The sequence below is a fragment of the Neopsephotus bourkii genome, unplaced genomic scaffold (assembly GCF_033783945.1).
Source record: "Neopsephotus bourkii isolate Nb327-2 ecotype Australia unplaced genomic scaffold, CSIRO-AGI_Nbou_v1 NB_1641, whole genome shotgun sequence".
NCBI lineage: Eukaryota > Metazoa > Chordata > Aves > Psittaciformes > Psittacidae > Neopsephotus > Neopsephotus bourkii.
Window position 1 is genome coordinate 52,697 of NW_026902116.1, and position 21,644 is coordinate 74,340.

Sequence of the window (21,644 nt, forward strand, 5' to 3'; positions counted from 1 at the left end):
AACACTGGCTACAACTGCCAAGTTGCATCCTTCATTACTTTCTTTAGGCTCCTGTTTCTTTCTTTGTTCTCTTGTATCTGCAACTTGTAAACACTGGTATTTATATAGGACATCCCCACTAAGGTGCTCCACCACCATTATGAGCACATTTAGTTTTTTAAGATAGACATTTTCCCCACCTTAGATACAATCGGATATTGATAAAAAACTTTTTCATGTATGTACCAACACAACCCCAAATTGGAGGAATTAGGAGTCTGTCAGCATGGAGAAGATACAGATAGGATGGCAGGCTGGCACATATGCTGTTCTTCAGAAAACAGCCTATAACTTCAAAGCAGGACCTATGACAAACTAGTCCCAGTAGCAAAATCAACTTCATAAATTTCTAAAGAGAATATTTTCACTGCAGGCATTTCAGACCTTTGTATTTTATACTCTCCCTTATACCTACTGTATGATCCCAGAAGAACAAATATACCACAAAGAAGAGCTGACTTGGGAACTTTGTCATGATGTTCTTCCTTAATTAGCTTCAAACAAACAAACTGTCTACCCAGAATACATTGCTTGCTGACTGGAGGACAGTGACACTGATGCCAGCCTGCCCATCTGAGCAGGTTTCTTCAGAAGAAGAAAGAAAAAAAAAAACAAACAACCAAAGCAAACCTACCAACAAAACCCAGGTGAAGTTCTTTAAGAAAGAGTTACAAAAAGCAAATCCCAAGTCCTAACCTTCTGGCTCATGATATCTCTTCCCAAATAAAATTACTCTTCTAGCAAGATCTTTTCCTATGTTGTATCACTAACAAAACAGTGATAGTCTATAAATCCACTCCAAGCTGTTTGGGGGTAAGACAATTTGCTGTTATCAGCTCCTATAGTGATCAACCAAACACACAGAACATAAAAGCATTAACCAGTGCCTCATTTGCTCCAGTGCCTATTTTGCTTAGAGGGACTCAGAACAGTTTCCTTAGCTGACTTCAGGTATTCCTTAGATTATTGTATTTTACTACCCTCTTCTTAGGGGTCTGAAAAAATATTACTAAAAGCCCAATAGAGCTGGATCTGGATTTACTGATGTTCTGACACGGTGACAGTGAATTCGGAAGCCGCTGCACTCTCTTCCAGTTCCAGTGCATATGGGTTATACTCTTCTTCAAGTTTTCTCCTCCAGATTTTAACTAGGGAATATTAGAATAAATAAACAGGTTACTGTATAATACTTGAGGAAATACTTAAAATGAAAAATCACATTAATTCTCTACTTCCTTCTCAGCGTACCTGCTGAGATAAGTTGGCACTCTGGCATGATGCATCATGTGACATCAGATAATGCATGAAAGAATACTTTAGGAGTGATGGGATCCATTTAAATCTTTATGTCCAGCCCCCTGCTCAAGCAAGGCTAACTCTGAAGGTGGATACAACTTCAAAAAAAGACCTCCTAAGTTTTCAACACTTTGAAAGAAGTTTTAAGTTGCCCATTATCAGTGGCAACTGTTGTTGCCTGGTGACTGAGCAGAGCTGCAGGAATGTAATTCTGGAAGTAGAAGGCCTTTACAACACATGAACGCTTTTAGACAGGAAGATGCATTTCAAACATGCTTCAACACAAAACTTAAGTCCGCCATAGTTACAGAGTGTGCATTTCTAGCAAAAAGCTTAGAGGATTTTTTTAGAAATAGAAATAATAAGGAACTCTGTTAAATATCTTTGGACAAAGCAATGAGGACCACCTGCCATCAGTGGATTTCAGAGAGCAATTTTCTCCCAGACTTTTATAAAATTAGGGGCAGCAGGGGGAAATCATAATAATTATTTCCCACCCCTACTATCTGCTAAAGTGACAGGTATCATTTGTTTCAGTTAAGATGGTAACAATGAAGAGCCCTTTGAATGAAAATATAATCAAACCCAAGTCAGTAAATACTCACTATAATTTGGTACATCCTCATCGGAGTCCCTGGAAGATGTTTTCCCAGTTTCTAATAAGCCATTTTTTTCATATTCAGTGGTTAAGACGCTGGGTTGAGTTTCTGTTGGTCCTCCTTCAGCTTCTTGCTCTAAAGCTGCTATCATATCTTTGTAGGCCTTCCTGGCCTCTGTTGTCAGTTGTACCATTCTATGAAAATGGTCCTATGTAAATACAAAATATTAGGAGAGCTTAAATCATATAGTAAGTTTATCATCTCCATGAAAATCTATAATGAATACTCCTTATAGATCATATATAAGTTTGTACATAAAAGCAGCCAAGTACATGTAAAGATATGAAAAAGCACTTATAAAAACACCCATTTTCTTGAAAACAAAACCGAAAAAACAACAAACATGTAGGTAGAGGAGTGGGTATCAGGAATAGGTGTCCATACTACTTGTCTGGACTGTACTGAGTGTCTGTACTTCTAAAATCATTTTTTCAGATGAGCCACCGGCTTCTACACCAACTGGGATAAAGCGTGCAATATCAAAATAATCAAACAAAGCCTTACAGTCACAGTATTTCCCACCCTCTACAAGTAAAAAGTAAAGCTAAACAAAACTATGAACCTACATATTTCAGCTTACCTGAGCCCCATCATAGCTAAAAATTCCCACCACACTCACAGGCACTGCTTTGTTCAGACATCGGCCCAGAGCCTTGCGATTAAGGGCAAAAACAAATGGGATATTCTGTTCACAGGCACAGTCAATAATATTGTGTAGAGTCTCATCCAACCCACCTGGAGCAGACAATAAAATCAGCAAAGAATGACAATATTCAAGCTAATTGTAAATAAAGGACAGTACTGTTAAAAATACAAAAGCAAAAAAAAAACAGCAACCAACCAAAACCCTAAGATTATGGGGCATTTTGAAATTAAGAGTTTACAGAAAAAATACAAGGATAACAGCATAAGATCTGAATTTTAAAAGGAGAATTTTACTTTTTAATTCTTAATCAGCAGTATCTTTAGACTACCTGTGTTCTGTATTTTGTTCTATGTGTAGTTTAATTCAGTATTCTTGTAAAAGGCAAGAGCTGGTTGCTACAAAATTGTTTAAGAGTTAACAGAAAGTAATGACAATAATTACCACAGAATTTACACAGAGTATTACTGACAACTTATTGTCAGTCTGAGAGAGACTGATAAAGCAGGACTTCTTGTGGCAGCACAGCTGGCATCAGTAACGTTAGTCCCTTCTCAGCTGTACAAATGCAATCTTTTGTGTGGCTGCACTGCAAATTAATAACCAGAACCTAGTTTCAGGCAACTTCCACCACCCCAGATAGTCTCGATTTAGCTCATTCTTCAGCTGCACACCAGTAAACAATCTGCGTAAGAAAGGCGGTTTTATATGACTGATTTCAAAGGCTATCCAAAAATGATACTGCCAGTATACAGAGTCTGCTTTTTTGCATTTCTTTTATTAAACAACCATATTTACCCTTTGACTGAATCTTTTCACAGTTAGGAGAGATGATGACACACTTCAGTTTTTTCAGCTTCAGGTGTTTCAAAACTTCTCTAAGACCCATAACAAGCCTGCGTTTTATCTTGGCCTTTACTGGATCTTTCTGATACAAGCGATCTTGGAAACGAACCAGTTCTTTTAAGAGATCTGTCACACAACTGTCAACTTCTTTACTAAGTACCTGGCTGCAATAACTGGAAGAAAGAACCAACTGAATGTTAAACCCCCTAGAATTACAAATATGTAACAGAAATACGTAACAAGTATGCAAAATTTAAACAGTTTACCTTCTATTCTATGTCTTTGGCTTTTGTTCTATTTCCACTCCAAACATACTTGCTATATACATGAAAACAAAAACTTATATACAACTTTTTTCACTGGCTAAGAACTTCCAGTAAGTTATGTTACTTGCAGTATCTGGCTCCCCTATCAAACTATACTGAAAAATACATGCACACATGTACAATAAATGTATTTATATATTATATATATAAATATGAACAAATACATATATACATGTTTTTCTATTGGAGTATTTTTCTGAGGACATTTACTTTGACCCGTATCAATCGAAGTACAGCAACCAAAGTACAGAATTCTAATTTATATAAATGCAAGACTATCTATAGCAAAGATGGAAATTTGGATCAAATTCCTTCTCCCCAGCATTTTTTTTTTTTTTTGCCTGTCATCCTATGTTATGGCAAATCTTTTATACAAAGAATCATTCAGTAAAGAAGGATCTCAAAGAGAAAACCTGAAGATATCTCAACTGCAGAGTCAACAGAAAGATGCCAAGTTGCAAGTTCACATAAGATTATGAGACATGGGACCAAAAAATCTGTCCCAAATTTTAAGAGATGCAATTATCTCAAAACTTTGAGTTTTTATTTACTATTTCCAGATTTACTTCACTAAGTCTCAAAGACAAATCTATTAAATCACTGAAATCTAATCCAAATACAAAAAAATCTAAGCTTTGCTGAATCCTCCACATCCTGTAATAGGCAGAACAGAGTTACACTGTATATATTCAACTCAAACTGTACTTTTAGTTAAACAGTGTTGCATGGACACAGATTTAAGTAATTTTAAATGCAGTTAGAAGTTAAATTAGAGCTAACACGTGACATTAAGAAGATAAAGAATGGGTGCATCAATACTAACTGATACTGTAACGCCAGCTGCAAAAAGCCCAGTGGTGCATTTATGGGAGAAAAATTAAAAGTTAGCAAACTGCTTAACCTAAATTAACTATTTTAAACTGTCATGACTGGATCTCCTAAGTCATCACATACAGTAATGACTATTTCTCCTATAAGGAAACATGGATACACATCTGTTTAAACTAAACTGAAAGTGTTTGTGCATAATAACCCGTAAATCATCCCCTCACTTCTCTGCCTAGCCACACCATGCAAATGTCTGGCTGATTACATTCCTTACATTTTTGTCATTTGGTCGAGTAGCAGAAAACCGAAGTACACCCTAAAATTAAGTGTACTACTCGTTTTCTTAAATCCTAAGCTGGTACTCCATTTATTTAAAATAAGGTACTTTAACAGCACCTCCTTTTCCTTCCTTAGCCACTAATGAATTTATCTCTTTTTTTCTTCAAGGAACATGCACAACTGCACAGACTATATCTGTGCATAACACTTCTCTGTTTGTGTGTCAGCATAAAGAAAAACTGTGAGAAAAAAAAAAAAAGGAAAACTGAAAGAAAAATTAGAACCTTCAGTTTAAACTCCAAGTGTTGTTACACAGAATATTATCTTGTTTCAAAAATGCCGTTATCAGTGATACTATGGAAATACATCAGTACAATCAATACTTACTCTCTGAAATTCCTGCTGTGGATTTTTGGAAGATTGGAGGTTGGCTGCTTTGAGGTCATAGAAGGTTTTGTTGATTCCTCTACCCCTGTGTTCTCAAGAAACCCTTCGGCAACTTGTGTTACAGGAACAGCTATCATGTAAATAAAGATCTCTCAATGAAAAAATGAAGAAAGCATTGCGAAAAGACAAACTTGTCAAGTATATCTTGAAGTGTCATTACTTCAGCACTGCAGCACTCTGTGGTAGCAGGGAAACAGGTCATACATTTCTTTTTTGTTTTTTTAATCACAGAATGGTTTGGCTTGGAAGGGACCTTAAAGATTATCTAGTTCCAAACCCCTGCCACAGGCAGGGATACCTTCCACTAAAGCAGGTTGCTCCAAGCCCCATCCAACCTGGCCCTGAACACTGCCAGGGATGGGGCAGCCACAGCTTTTCTGGGAAGCTGTTCCAGTGTCTTACCACCCTCACAGTGAGGAATTTTTACCTAATATCTGAGTTTACCCTCTTTCAGCTTAAAACCATTCCCTTTGCCCTGTCACTACATGGCCTTGTAAAAAAGTCCCTCTCCAGATTTCTTGCAGGCCCCCTTCAGGTATTGAAAGACTGTTACAAAGTCTCCCAGAGCCTTTTCTTCTCCCAGCTGAACAAGCCCAGCTCTCTCAGCCTTTCTTCACAGGAGAGGTGCTCCAGCCATCTGATCACCTCTGTTGCCTCCTCCAGGGCTACATCCTTCTTGTGTTTGGGGCCCAAGAGCTGAATGCAGTGCTGCAGGTGGGGTCTCACTGGAGCAGAGTAGAGTGGGAGAATCACCTCCCTTAACCTGCTCCTCTTGATGTAACCCAGCATACGGTTGGCTTTATGGGCAGCACATTCATGCTGTTGGATCATGCAGAGCTTATCGTCAATCAACACTCCCAAGTCCTTCTCCTCAGGGCTGCTCTCAATCCAGTTTCCACTCAGATTGCCCCAATCCAGGTGCAGGACCTTGAACTTGGCCTTGTGAACTTCATGAATCTTGCTGAACTTCACTTTATTATTGTACCTCTTTTTAAGCATATTTGGTACACATATGTCAAAGTACTAAGTGTGCTGACTATCAAATCTCCATCTACATACTGTATTATAGCTTTCTTTTGAAAGATACCTGCGTGACCATCCGGTGGAAGCATTTTGTCTTCAATAATATTTTCTGCAGACTTACAAATACTATTATCTTCCTCTTTTGGTACTGCTGTCTGTACTAACAGGTGTTGCTGTTTTCGTTGTTCTCTTTCTTTCAGAATAATCTAAAAAAAAATAAAAATAAAAAAAAATACGTATGTAAAACCCAAATCAATGTCACACAGATAACACAGTAGTTTCTCTCACCAAGCCTTACATACAAATCATTCATAAAGAGGCTTGGCACTATCAGTCAAAGTTTACAGCATTTGGGGTTTAATCTGCACATAGAAAGAAGGAAATATATTCCCTAGATGTAAACAGAAAAGTACCTCCTCCTTGATTATTAGTGTCTCGATGGAGAAAATCATTACTATGGATGAAAGGCAGAACTGAAAGTTAGAGGAACAAATTGCTTCAATGCAGAGAAGAACGTGAAAGTCTTCCTCTTTATCATTCTTCAAACTGTCAATCTGTGGCAGTTCAGCCAAACACTCAGGTACATACATACACGTATATATGCACAACTCCTCTTCCCCTTTATTTCCTTGTAATTTATTTCCCTTTATTTCCCTTGAGTCAGACTAATAAATTGCTGTCTCTGCATTTGCTGGTTGAAGAAAAGAGAAGAAATTACCCTGGATAGCTAAGCTGTACGGTATGCAGAAGGAAGGAAAGTATGACATACGCTGGATCCAGACACATTACTGTAGGTGAAAGCAATAATCAGTTTCCTGCTTCTCTGCTTTTATATCTGCTAAGAAGCAGTTACTGTATGTATGACCACTAGCTCAGCCAGTCTACCCGTAATTCGTAATTACATCACAGAACCTAATTGCGAAAGTAAATTTCTCCATTTGCATTTGTCAAAGATGAACAAAGAACAAAAATAAGTGTCCTCCCACAGTCACAACACAGATATTACACAGAAAAAGTAATCCTTGTCTTCTCAAATCTACTTTGAAAAATAGATTACATGAAGATAGAACAGCCAGAAGACACAGTAATTAGTACCACCCCCTACAGTTTTGTTACATGTGATACGTTGTTTATATTGTGCAGTTCTCAAATTCCATTAAGCAGCAAAGACTGACTACTTAATTACCTTCACTAGCTGTGTAAGAGTTGTTCTAGATCAAAAAGTAACCCTGCAATGGAGTGTTATCTCAAAATCCTCTGTATAGAAGACATGACAGGAAGCAATGTGAATGGGCAAAGAGGGGACATACAAGAGAAATCTCAAGGTGGATCTAATATTAGTTGCTACAGAATCAGCTGAAGTTCTGGCTTGGAAGAGCACAGAAATATTAAATTATGTATTTGATCCTTTCTCCCTAGTCCCGCAGATCAGCATAGCTTTTCCAAACCAAGTAAGGCTTCTTTGGATGCCCCCCCAGTACCAACAATGTGTTCACACTTCTGTAGTGGCACTTTTTCAGCTATCAAGTGATTTAAGTGAGAAATTATATTCTGGGAGAAATTTTACATGCCACTTAGCAAGACGCTGCTCTTCTTCCCTCCCCTTTTTTTAAACCAAGGAAAGAATTTAGACAAGCAGAGGCTGAGATGCAGATCTTCACTCCAGAAGGTTTAACAGACTCACAGATTAATACTGAATGCCTATGTTGTACTATTTAAGGTAAAAATATGAGCACCTTTTTAAGAGGTGTTGGTCTCTTTGCTTTAGGGACTTCTCTCTGTTTCCCTTTCTTTACCAAAGGAGCGCTGGAATCCAAAGGGTTATGAGGCATCTTTCCTTGGCTTGATCGGTGACTTTTTGTGGCTGTAGTAGGTTCTTTAGAAAGCAATGGTATGGCACCACCAACTGAAATACAAAAAACAAAAGTCTGCATCAGATAACAACAAATACCTAAACCAGTATCCAATGTAAGTTTAATGACAGGATTAGGACTAGTATACACATATTTAATTTTTGTTGCGTTGTTATTAATAATTCTTATAGGCAATCCTCTGTCATTAACTCTCCAAAGCAGAATTTGGCAAAACACTGCACTCCAAGCTACCTTCAACACCCTGCCAAAGTGGCCTGGTAAACCTTCAGAAATCTCATGTTTTATGACAATGGCATCCTGCAGAGATTCTGCTTTGCATTAAAATAAATACTGAGCTGCAGTACTGCAGATTTAAATAAATACGTAAATAATCTGTAACACTCCTACCATTTGTTACACCTTAATGAAGTTGGATGAAGTTCATTTGCAGATGGGTAATGAGTAACTCAAAGCTACAGCTATGTCTCTTTTGCTTAACCAGCACAGGTCTCAGGAGATGTCTACTTTACATGTATTTTTCAGAGGATTCAGAGCACAGAAGCATTAAATGACTGGCAAAGTCGCTGAACCTGGACCTTCCACACCATGACCTGACACCCTGAACTATTCTCCCTTTTCAGCTGCTATCAATAGAAATTGCTGTATCCTGTGAAAGCACTTTGTCAAACTTCAGTTACCTGAAATATAAACCAGGTTACATTAGAAAGTCAATGAAGAGGATAAGTATCAGTGGAATGAGCTTGACACCTTTGCGCGTCAAACCACCTCTCTCCCCCAAAAAACACTCAAAGCTTCTGTCAGCTTGTCTTGAGCCCTCTTCATTTACGGCTTTCAAGGTATTTATATGCTGATTGTCCAACATCACATACAGTACTATTAGCATGAACAGTTTACTTCATAAAACTGCTACACTGCAGCTTTTCTTTTGTGGCTCTGTAACAAAGGCAAATTGAGAACACTGCCAAGAATGCTGAGCAGTATTATTAGCATAGGTGGCTACAAGAATTGAAGCTGGATTTAAAGCAGTACATAAGTATACATCTTGCAGACAGATAATATTTCCTTCATTGTGTACATCACCTCATTCATTTCAAATTCAGAGTTCTCATTTTCATGAACTTGATGGCTTCAAGAGTTTGTGCCAGTTTGCACTACCGATGCATTTCCAAAACATAATTTAAATCAGAATAATTACTACATTACTATGCTGTTTCATCTATACGTTATTTCCCAGATTAAGTAAATCTGGTAAATAGAATAAAATAATTTTGTCTGCACACTCCTTGCCCTTCTTGTTCACTGTGCTGCTCTTCTGGTTACAAAGGTCAGCACAATGCCACTTCTCAAACTAAAGCTAAATTTTGTGTAGACACCAATTTAATGGGTGCACTGACTGTTCAAGTGCAAAGCTGAGGTAACATCTACTTTATACTTCCAGGATATGAATATGACACACCAATTTCTCTCCTATACCAGATTAAGATACAGGCTTAAGACACAATTTACTCTTAGAAAACAGGTATTGCAACCCATAACTTTCTCCTCCACTATCTCACCAATTCACATACTGTATAATTTTACAGAAATAAACCCGGCTATTAGCACCTCTGCAGTACTGAGTCTGGCTGACTCAAAAGAAAAAAACAAAAAAAATCAATTACAGAAGAAGTATTTTTAAAAGCATCTTATAATTTCTCTCAGTTACTGGAGGAAAACTCACTGAGGCTTCGTATTTTAAGCTTTTTATTTCAAGCTCAGCTACCATACTGTGAGATTAATTCTCTCATTATTAGCTCTCTTTCTGAAATAATATTAAAAAAAAAAACTTTACTCAAATAATGAGAGAAAATTTATCACTAAATTCTAGCAAATACTGTTTCTTTTTTGCAAAAATATACTGCACGAACACAACTGACACTAAATTTTGACCTATAGTACGGTCACTGAGCTATTTGTTTCTGCTTCCCAGTTTTGCATCCGCATGGCCTGAAAATCTCTCCATCACCAAAACCTAGCACTAGCAATTAATTATTCCATAATTACCAGGCATGGCACAAGTCATCCTCTGGCTGGGGCTGACTCATATAACCCCTCTGTTTGCAAAGGAGCTTTTCACATAAGTTGGAGCTCTAGGATTTTAGAGGAGCGTAAGAATTTTAGAGATTTTAGAGGAGCATAAGAAAGCCTTTGTTACTGCTTAGTCCCTTCCTGCAGGTCCAGATCACAAACCTGTTTTTAAGAAAAAAGCAAAATCTTCCACAAACACAAGCATTTTTATCAAAGCCAAATTTCAATCACCTTTCACATTTATGTAAGGTGTTCTTTTTTACAAGTCATTCTCCTAAAAGATTTTATTTCCCCAAGTCTTCCTCCAAACAATTCAAATTGCCATTCTTTAAAAATATTTTTTTAAAGACCCTTCATTTTCTTTTGTCTCTTGTGAACTCTGCTCCTGCCTGCATATTCAGATATCATTACAGATCCGAAACCCAGCTACATTTAATTTTTGAATACTTAAACTCAAATGGAAAGAAATGAAATTTCACTGTAACCAATACCTGAAAACACCACAGGTTTAGAAGACTGTTTTGACTTCTCTGTTTGCTGCTTCTGCTCCAAGACTGCCAGCATGCCACCCAAATCCAACTGCACAGGAATTTGACTCTTCTTTCCACTGCTCCTGGATGTTTCCTGAACAAGTTCAGAACCAATTAGTAATGCTCTCCATTCCGGAATGTTATTTTGCAAAGTGTGCAATACACTCCTAACATTTTCATCCATGATACTTTTGATCTTTAACTTAATACAATGAAAGTACTTTATATTTAAATACACATAAATTTTAATGTGAAACATAAAAAAAAAATAATCAGAAACAGCTCAAATAATTTGAATAGCTACTTGAACAAAACGTAAAACCATAAAGTAACAAAGGAGGTGCTTTACGTTGGGTTCCCACTTTGGTCAGACTGCCACCTATCTTTGAAAAAGAAAAGGCTTACCAGAATTGAAAAATAAAAGTACAGAAAAATTACTTTGTGAATCTTCCATGGTATGTCACTGCAGTTCACATATATCATTACCTTCAATGCCTTATTATGAAGAGGTGTCATCATCTTTATGCACTCATCCTTATAAGCAGTAATCTTTCTGTCTGCTTTGAAGAGAAGGCAGAAGTGGTGTTCCACATTTGGCACCACATTTAATGATTCAGAATATAAAAAGACTACAAATGAATAGACTACAAAAAAAACAAACTATGAAGGCAGAACATACTAAGTAAATGACTCTCAGATTCTGTACTTCTAGAAGTCTTATCCTGGAGATCAACTCATTATAGCTTCTGTTACAATAGGGCTAAGGAATGTGACCTCCTCTTTCTGAGCTAGGACCTCACCTTGCATTGGAGTTACAGCAGAACCTACTCACCAACATGGAACTACTTACTGACCTTGCTGATGCTCTGTATGACTCCTCCTTGCCCCAAACTAAGTGGATCTCCTTGCCTCCTTGTCTTAATCTACTAGAAACACTTTTAAGAGGTTCCCAACTCCTTAAGACAATCATTTAGGAGTGGATTTTGCCATGATCAAATAAGACAGGTGAAAGAAAAATTCCTGATATCTGGAACTACATTAGTAGTAGACATTAATGAAAATGTAGTATTTTTCCCTGAACACTCTATCACAAACTGAAAGCTAGTAATTACTATTACCGAGTGCTTCTAATAAAGAGGATCTTGTCACATCTCAAAGTATGAACGACAACGTATGAATACAATCACAGATGTGCTTGGACTTAGTCTTATGTCAAAACATGTTAATTTCCTTTGTCATTTTGAAATTTATTTTCAAACATGAATTCAATTACCTGCATTTTCTTTCTTTCTAATACAGAAGACGAAGCTTGCTTCCCTGACAGCCCATCCACTTTGGGAACTCCATCTACTGTGGGAGACCAAGTATCCCAAGGCTCTTCTGTCAGATGAATCTTTGAAATTCAGAGACAAAAGGTGATAAGGAAGAGAAACTATTTAGAACACATGGAAAAGGGCAAAGAGAGGTGATACTAAATTCAAATGGAACATACACAGTAGCATTGAGTGTACCCTCAGCAAGCTTGCGAATGACACCAAGCTTAGTAGCACAGCTGATACACTTAAGGAAAGGGATGTCATCTAGAGTGACCCTGGCAGGCTTGAGCACTGGGCCTGTGCAAAGCCCACGAAATTCAGCACATGAAATTCAGTACAAGGTCCTAGACATGGACTAGGGCAATCTCCAGCATCAGTACAGAGTAGGGGTTGAAGGGACTGAGAGCAGCCCTGCAGAGAAGGACTTGGAAGTACCGGTAGTTTGAAAACTGAACATAAGCCAGCAGTATACGCTCATAGCTCAGAAAGCCAACCATATCCTGGCTGCATAAAGAGAAGTGTGGCCGGCAGATCCAGGAAAGTGATTCTAACTCTCTGCTCTTATGCGTCCCCAGCCGAAGGCCTGTGTCCAGTTCTGGGGGCCCCAGCACAACAAAGACATGGACATCCTAAAGCAGGTCCAGAGGAGGGGCACAAAAATGGCTAAGAGATGGAAAAGCTGTATGGAACAGCTCTCCTATCATAAAAGGCATTGAGAGTTGAGGCTCTTCAATCTGAACAGGGGAGGGCTTTGGAACATCTCACTGTGATCTTCTAAAAGTGTGATCTTCTATTGGCTACCATGCTACAGACTCGTGATTTCCTTCTTCTTTTTCAGATTTGGAAAAAAAACCACAACAGTAAGGCAGTTTCATCTTCAAATACCTGTTACAGAAGAGTGTGAGTGTCTTACTGAATATGTCTTTACAACTTTATAAAAGCGTATATCCTACATATATTTACAAAGCTAAAAGGTTTCTATCATCTAAGGTGCAAGTCTGAATAGCATTTTGTAAGAAAACTGGTTTGAGCAGCCATCTGATTTTTGTTTCTCGTTCCTCCCTATCAATGTAATTTACTGCCTCAAACAAAGAAAACAAAGGGTTTCTTTGTGGTTTTTTTTTTTTTTAACCACTAATATTCATAATGAAACAAAACCAATGACAAACATTTCTAGCAGCAAAACTAGTTTCAAAGAAACAGAAACCTGGAATTTTACATTTAGTATTTATGTGTTTTACTTTGCAAGAACAATAATATTTATAAATATTTCTAATCTTGTGATTTAAGCTTGGGATCCATTCCCATATTGAATGAATTCCCAAATTAATATTTGGGATTTATTTCACCCATGGTAAAAAAAAAAAAAACAACAAAGAAAAAACCTTGGGTTTATAAGTGATATTAGACTTAAACTCTTACCTTGCACAACTTGAGAACAAAGTGTTAACACTATTCAGATGCCCTTGAAATTTGATTGTATGAACCAAGAGCAAACACAGAAATTAAAAGTGATGTGTTATTATTTTTATGACATGTAAAATTAAACTAGAACACTACCTATAGGAAGAAAACCTACATAAACACAATCTCAACTAACTTTGGGTGTTAGTTAGAAGTGTCTCTACTGGAATTAGCAGCAGTTCAGAGACCAAAAAGGTATCTCCTTTGGTATGATAAGAACCTAGGTAACACAGTGATTAGCTCTTCATTGTCCACAGGGTATCTAAAAGGACTGCAATGTGCAGAGCCCCAAGTCATAAATACCAGGCAAAAGAATTCCACCTTTAGTCGCACTCAAAACTTGTAGATTTTTACTGCTTATTTTCTTAACATTCACATGATGTTGTAAGAGAACTTACTTCAGACTGCTTCCTGACAGCAGGAGTAAATGATGATTTCTGAGATCCTAGCCTGTTTCTTCTATCAGAGGCAGCTGCCAGATCAGGAAACTCCTCAGCATCCTACACAAGTAAATCAGAAGATAACAGAATCATAGAACAGTTAGGGTTGGAAAGGACCTTAAGATCATATAGTTCCACTCCCCTGCCATGGCCAGGGACACCTCACACTAAACCATGTCACCCAAGGCCCTGTCCAATCTGGCCTTCAACACCACCAGGGATGGATCGTTCACAACTTCCTTGGGCAACCCATTCCAGTGCTTCACCACCCTTACAGTAAAGAACTTCTTCCTTATATCCAATCTAAACTTCCCCTGTTTAAGTTTTAACCCACTACCTCTTGTCTTATCACTACAGTAGCTAATGAAGAATCCCTCCCCAGTATCCTTACAGGCCCCCTGAATTACAGTTCCAGTAAGAACAATTAAGTCCATATTCTCAAACTTATTTTTCCTGCATGAAAATTTATTTTCTCTCTGCTTATCAAAAACCCTTTTTTTGATAAACACTTGTTTATCAAAAACTCAGAAGCCAAGTACAGTGCCAGAAATTATGATCAGCACTACAAAGTTTAAGTCATCTATGCAGCAGCTAATTCAGGGCTTTTAGAGCTTACAAGAGAAACTTCCAAAAGCAAGCTGTTACTGCTGTCAGCTGATACAAATAATTAGAGGTAAATGGCTCCTAAAGGAGAGCTCTTCAGATCATTTAACAGCCTTCCAAACAATTTCCCTGTTCTCCCAGTACCATTTCCAGCTGTGTAATTCTGCCTTAAATGTGTGAGTAGCGAAGAACAGAATGGGCAGACAAAAGGGTAGCAACTCTTGACTACAGTATGGAAATAAACAGATAGCTCAAGTGATTACGTAGGCTTAGATACAGGAGTAATTTTATTAGCAGAGGAAACATTATCCAGACTTTGTATTAACTAAGTGCAGACACACTGGAGCTTGCTCTACATTGGTCACCTTATATCCACTATCTCAGTCATAATGAACCTAATCCACCAGCTTGGTTTTCATTCCATTGCTTCTCCTCCCACTTTCTGAAAGGCCTTTCTGGCTGTGATACAGTGCTTCTGAACACACCATTTATTTTGCAGCCTGAAAGACTTCATTTAAGCAGCCCAAGCTAAGAAGCTGTAGCGTAAGGACAGACATACTTCATGCAGTGAACTATTTTTAAAGAAGCTTGGGAGTATGCCAAAAGATGACTGCAAGAAAAGTTTTTCATTAACACACCCTTTGCTTAGGGGTATCTTGAAATAGAGCTAGTACCTTCACATTTATACAGACCTCACTAGAATTAATTTTTATTTCAGTCTGACCAAACACTTCTTGAATTCAAATAAAATTCTGGCATTTGCAATGTCCTGTAGCAGAATGAATAATTAAATTCTAGTGCTTAGCGTGATATTACACTTCCCTGTATTTGCTCTTAACTCATCACCTGTAAGAACCAGATGACATCAAATAAAATGAGGACAAAGATTAAATAATTTATTCATTTCCTTATCACTTCTGATTCACTTAGTCATCTAATTTACAGACTGAAAAGTCCTAGCTTATTCAGTTTTGCCTCCCACAAAAATGGCTTCATAACTTATTATTTCTGGTGCCTTTTTTATATATCTAGCTTAGCTCAAGTATGTGTTATCTTTTTATGGAGTGAGAGAAGCACAAGAAAACAAAATCCACACTATATTTAGATTGGACACGTTCTGAATTTATGTATTATCATGATCCATTTTTTTTTTTTCTATTTTCCTAATAATTTCCAGGACTGATTGCATGTTTGACCAGTACTGCCAGCACTGACTGACCTCAGTATCAACAGCAGCTTTAATTTTTTCAGGGGAAATACCTAGCTTGGGGTCTATCACTGTGTATAGAAAAACAGAATTACTTTTCAGGAAATGCATCAATTTATGCTCCTTAGGAGTGTCTATAAATGAGTGAGTTTTACAAAACTAACAAGCAATCCAATATATTGCTCCAGTGAGCTGCTGCACATAGCAGAACTTTCTTAAACATCCTGGGTGGCTGTAAAGTTCTGTGTGTATGATCCTTCCATGCTGTTCTATTTCAAGAACATTACACAAGTGTCTCACCCATTTTTCATACTAATGAGCACACAAGCATTCCAAGCAAACCAGGAGGGTCTGAAAGCTGTCCCCCTGCTGTCACAACAGATGCTGCATCTACATCACACATTTCAGTGCAATGCGGATGTTCTGTTCCATGATTCTATGCCATTGTTTACCATTTTTGTCTTCAACAGCCCCATTACTATTTTCTGTGAATACTACTACTCCGTTTACATTCAGATAGTAAGTCATTTACAGGTCAGACATTGTATGGCAGCATACAGTAAAAACAGTGATGTTCTTATGAGGGAAAGAACCTGCAGATCTTTGATTCTACCTTAATTGTCTAACAGAGACATCTGTAACAGTAATTTCTTGTGCTGTTCCAGGACAATGGATGGCATCATGAAAAGAATGTGTAGCCATAATTCTGCTCCATGCTCCATGTACAGAACTGAACCCACCTAGGAAAGTTTCCTTATGCTTTCATTTCACAGACTGAACATTATGTAACACTAGATCAAACTTACAAATCAACACATTAACAGTGCTGTACAATACTGGGCTTTCAATGAAGCACAGTTAAAACTATGGACCATACTATTCTCTAATGTGGGAGTGTCAAACCACTTATACACGAAAGTATCAAAATACTAATAGGCATATATTCATTTAGAAAAAAAAACGGAATTAATAACCAGGAATGGAAGCAATGACAACTGTGTTACATAGAAATTGCTTCCAAATGTGATACAGGTAGAATTGTAATACCAGTAACACATTCTTTAAAACTGTGTCCCACTATGGCACCCACTATGTTCTCCATCCCCTGTGCACTTTGCTTTCTGCAACATTTACTACAGAATGCTTGTAATTTAGGAAATTGGACTTTTATTGTAACTTGTTAACATGTAGACTTTCAGATGCATCACTCCAAATTTAATCCTAAGACTTTTGTACTCCTCGATGCTTGCTGAACATGTAATAAGTCAAAAGGCACAACAATTCCTTACCAGTAACTTCTGACGATCACCTCAACTGAAATGGACTTCAACCAATACCCTCTACAAATGGGATTTGAACTTAAATTTGTACAAAGCTGTGTGAACACCTGGTCTTCTAATACATTTATGCAACTTAAAAATACAACAACAAAGATCTCTTCACCGTACCTCAATCCTTGGCGGTTCCTGTATTATAACAGATTCATTTTGAGGTTTCTCCACATCAGTGGGCGACTTTGTTTTTTTCTTCTTTTTCTTCTTTTTTTTCTTCTTTTCTGACCCTTCTTCAAGCTCAGTTTCACTAGCGTCATTTTTTGTTTCTGACTCCTGGGAAAAAAAATCACAAGGTATGATCGTTAGAAATTGATTTATTTCAGTACCACCTACCAAAATAAATGCAAATGATCACACTCACACAGCTAAAGGGTATCTTAATCAATCCAGGCTAGGACATTAAGCAAACAGGAAAATTCAAGATCCCTTAGAAATTTAGAGCTACTGGGAAAAAAAAATAAAATCTTCATTTGAAGCATACTGCACAGTTATCAAACTATATTGGGTCTACTGGGATTTCACTAGGAAATATCCATCCAAATAAGGCAAGAGTTTCATGTTTCATGTCTCATTCTGAGGGAAAGGAATCTGAAAAAAGTCCAGCCTAAAAGCTGAAAGTTCAGGTTGCTGGAGTAGCACTGTCTTTTTGACATCTTGTTATTCTTTTCCACTACAAGCAAAGAAAAATGCTAATAAGGACAAGGTAACTTTATATTACTTCTTGAAAAGCTACATTAGAAGTAGGCACTGTACAGAGCCTAGGAAAACAATGGCAATGTCTCACATCAAGAGACACAATCACGCAGTGACAGAAATTGGTTTAGAGCAGACAGTTCTCAAGTACCTTCATTTTACTATCCTGCTTGCCTTTGCCTCTGGAAAGACCTTCAGGTACTGGTGATGACACAATTTTCTTCGGGGGCTGTGAAAGCACCATGGCCCAAGACACATATGGCTGAGCAGAGCCATCTGCAGGTGTTTCAGGAAATGCCATTAGGAAAAAATACAAAGATGTCTCAAAAATATTTCTCAAATATTCAAAAGAAAAAAGGATCAAGCATTAATCAAGAACTAGCAAATACAGCAGAGCACCATATTCCTTCTAAGGAAGGACTGAAATAAGACACTCACACATTTCTTTTCTCCAGAAAGCTTTCTAGAATTGTAACCACCCCATATATGGCCCAGCACTATATACATACATTTAGCCGTACCAAACTGTAATTGTAAATCACAGTGATCACATACAAGTAATTCCATGTTCATTTTCTAAGTATTTTTCTTTAAAATAATGAACATCTGCTATATTTATACATAAAATTCCTTCAATATTTATCTCACGCAGCTTTCACATATAAGTCCACATCAGTAATTTCTACTTTCTAAAAACTCCAGTTTTAGACATTTGTACTAGGTGAAAAACTTCCTAATTTGCCTCAGTGTACAAGAACATAATCCACCATCACTCAGGGGTATCAACGTTTTCAAAGAACTCACAGTTAATTCTGTAACTATTTCTATCACACAGCAAATACAAAACAAAATCTATTTTTTTTCTTTAAGAATGAGAAAAGCATTTCAGTGAAAAACTGAATTGTGTAATGGGTTTAAATGGCAAGGTCCTGGTAGTAGGAGGATGCTGCAGGGGTGGCCTCTGTCAAACAATGGACTCTGCCAGCCCCAGCTGGCTTCAAAACAGATCCGATGCCAGACACAGCTGAGCCAACCAGGAATGCTGGTGGCAGCTCTGAGATAATGTATTTACAAAAGAGTAAAAACACTGTGCAGGAGTTGCGAGAGGAGAGATAGGAAAAATGGTGAGACAGCAAGGCTAGTGAAGAAGTATGGGGGAGGAGATGCTCCTGCAGCCCATGAAGAAGACCATGGTGAGACACGCTGTGCCCCCGCAGACGAAGGAGCTGCTGCCTCTCTCTGCTGAGAGAAGCTGTTAGGAGCTGATTGCAACTCCCATCCCACTGGGCCACTCAGGGCAACGAAGAGGCAGAAGAGGCAGCAATGAAGGAATGAAGATGAGCCTGAAGAAGAGAGGGTGCGAATAAAGTGGTTTTAGTTTGGGGTTTGCTTTTTGTGTCACCATCTGACCCTGTTTTTAATTGGCAACAAATAAATCTTTGTCAAGTCTGCTTTGCCTGTGATGAGTGACTGGTGAGCAATCTCCCTGTCCTTATCTTGAACCACAAGCTTTTTTCTCTCATTTTCTCCTGTCCTGTTAAGGAAGACAGCGGCTGGCTGAGTCTGGTTGCCAGCTAAGGCCAACCCACGACAAACTTTTACTTATTATGGGGGACAGGAACTGAGGATAGTGTTAGAAGAAAAACATTATCAGATGACTTTAATGTTTCTGGAATAACTTTATCTTTAGAGGGCCCTTCAAAACACTTTGGCAGATTAAGCTGGCCTTTCTGAATCCTTACTGAAAGTCCGTGGGAAGATGAGGACTGAACTGTCCAGACTGGTGCATGTCTGTGTACACACAGAGAAATCTAGTGAGAGGCACTTAAGACAATTCAATGCATAATGCATGTTATACCTCCAAGACAGAGCCCTACTGAACAAAACCTATTACCACATAATTCTGGATTTAAGGGTTTCAATTAAATTTAAATATTTACTTGAAACTAGCCACTTGTTAATGTGTTGCAGTTTATTAAAATAAACCCAGCAACAATAAACAAAACCAAGTTCTGCATCCCCATAGCCAGACAACAGGTAAATAAAAAGGGGGCATTTCAGCATGTTTCTCCACAGCTACACTTCTTAGTTTAAAAAACCTGACAGAAATAACATATGCCACAGAGTAATTCTGGGGTACATACTAGACTCCAGACTGCCAGGTATTAAAACAAATCTGCTTATCTAGACTAATCAACTATTTACCTCTCATTTACTCTAGGGAAAAAAAATAATCTTGGCAGGTGTGTCAGACTAGATATCTCCAGAGGTCCCTTCCAACCCTAATGATTCTCCAAATTCAACAGACTTCCAATAATCAATATGCATTACTTTATCTCCTCTTACACAACATGGGTGACAACTACAGCAACACTTGCCCTTGGGCAACAATGACACAAGAGTACTCAGTACTGGGGCCAGTCCTGTTTAGTATCTTTGTTGATGATGTGGACAAGATAATCGAGTGTACTCTCAGTAAGTCTGCAGATGACAAAGTTAAACAGCAGTATTGATCTGCTTGAGGACAGGAAGGCTCTACAGAAGGATCTGGACAGGCTGGATTGATAGGCAAAGGCCAATGGCATAATAAAGTTCAACAAGGCTCACCACTGGGTCCAGGACTTGGGTCACAACAACCCATAAAACACTACAGGCTTGGGGAAGAGTGGAAAGTTGCCTGGTGAAAAAGGACCTGTGAGTGTTGGTCAGCAGTGCCTCAACAAGAGCCTGCTTGTGTCCAGGCAGTCAAAAACAAATAGGGTAGCCAGCAGGGCCAGGGAAATGATCATCCCTCTGTACTCGCTGCACCTTTAACACTGTATTCAGTTCAGGGCCCCTCACTATAAGAAAGACACTGAGGTGCTGGAGCATGTCCAGAGAAGGGCAACAAAGCTGGAGAAGGATCCTGTAAGGAGCAGCTAAGGGAACTGGGGCTGTTTAATCTGGAGAAACAGAGGCTTAAGGGGAGGCTTATCACTCTCTATGACTACGTGAAAGGAGGTTGTACCACGGTGGGTGTTAGTCTCTTTTCCCAAGTAACAAGCAATAGGACAGGAGGAAATGGCCTCAAGCAGCTCCAGGCAAGGTTTAGATAGGGTATTAGGAAAAAATTCTACACCAAAAGAACTGTGAAGCACTGGGCGAGGATGCCAAGGGAAGTGGTTGAATTCCTGTCTCTGGACCTACTTGAACGATGCACGGAAGTGGCGTTTAGGGACACGGTTTTGGTGGACATGGCAGTGACAGATTAAGGGTTGGAATCAATGATCTTAAATGTCTTTTCCAACTTAAACGATTCTATGAGTCTGTAATCCATTTTAATCTGCTGATGAAATCTGTGAGCAAGAATGAGCAATAAGCACTCATCACATTTGAAAGCAACTTCATTCCTTCAGGCTTTTTTTTCTGTAATGAGTTTGCTGTTTAATTCCTTTTTCATGTTACACACCAACAGCTCTTCAGAACACTTTAGCTTTTCAAACTGATGAAATGCAAGCAGTTAAAATATAGGCAAATAATTTGTGTTTGGAGCGCTTACCTCTACCATCAAATGAAGAGGGAATTAAGCTGGCTACTGTTTCATCTGAAGTTTTTGTTGAAGCTTTGCTTTCTGCAGAGGAATCACTCTGTAAAATACGACATCCAGCTATAAGAAAAGTAGTATAAACATCACTGCCCTAAACAGTGCTAAACATACACCCCCGCCCCCCCCAAATAAAAAAAAAAATCC

At 38.2% G+C, this 21,644-nt stretch overlaps 1 protein-coding gene across 6 annotated transcripts in view; it reads right to left on the reverse strand.

The window, feature by feature from the left end:
* Positions 1-29: 29 nt before the first annotated feature.
* SECISBP2 (SECIS binding protein 2) overlaps positions 30-21,644 on the reverse strand; it is a 29,097-nt gene continuing 7,482 nt past the window's right edge. For 4 of the 6 annotated variants that reach the window (XM_061374663.1, XM_061374661.1, XM_061374666.1 and 1 more), the window contains 13 exons: positions 21,453-21,540; positions 18,066-18,190; positions 17,336-17,494; positions 14,036-14,137; positions 12,131-12,250; positions 10,819-10,951; positions 8,123-8,292; positions 6,451-6,592; positions 5,304-5,433; positions 3,436-3,656; positions 2,575-2,729; positions 1,941-2,142; positions 30-1,187 (listed from right to left, as the gene is read on the reverse strand). In XM_061374663.1, the coding sequence (XP_061230647.1) occupies positions 1,078-1,187; positions 1,941-2,142; positions 2,575-2,729; positions 3,436-3,656; positions 5,304-5,433; positions 6,451-6,592; positions 8,123-8,292; positions 10,819-10,951; positions 12,131-12,250; positions 14,036-14,137; positions 17,336-17,494; positions 18,066-18,190; positions 21,453-21,540 (1,857 nt within the window). In that variant the 3' untranslated portion in view covers positions 30-1,077. The remainder of the gene's footprint in view (positions 1,188-1,940; positions 2,143-2,574; positions 2,730-3,435; positions 3,657-5,303; positions 5,434-6,450; positions 6,593-8,122; positions 8,293-10,818; positions 10,952-12,130; positions 12,251-14,035; positions 14,138-17,335; positions 17,495-18,065; positions 18,191-21,452; positions 21,541-21,644) is intronic. The other 2 variants (XM_061374662.1, XM_061374664.1) reach the window with 2 other exon arrangements.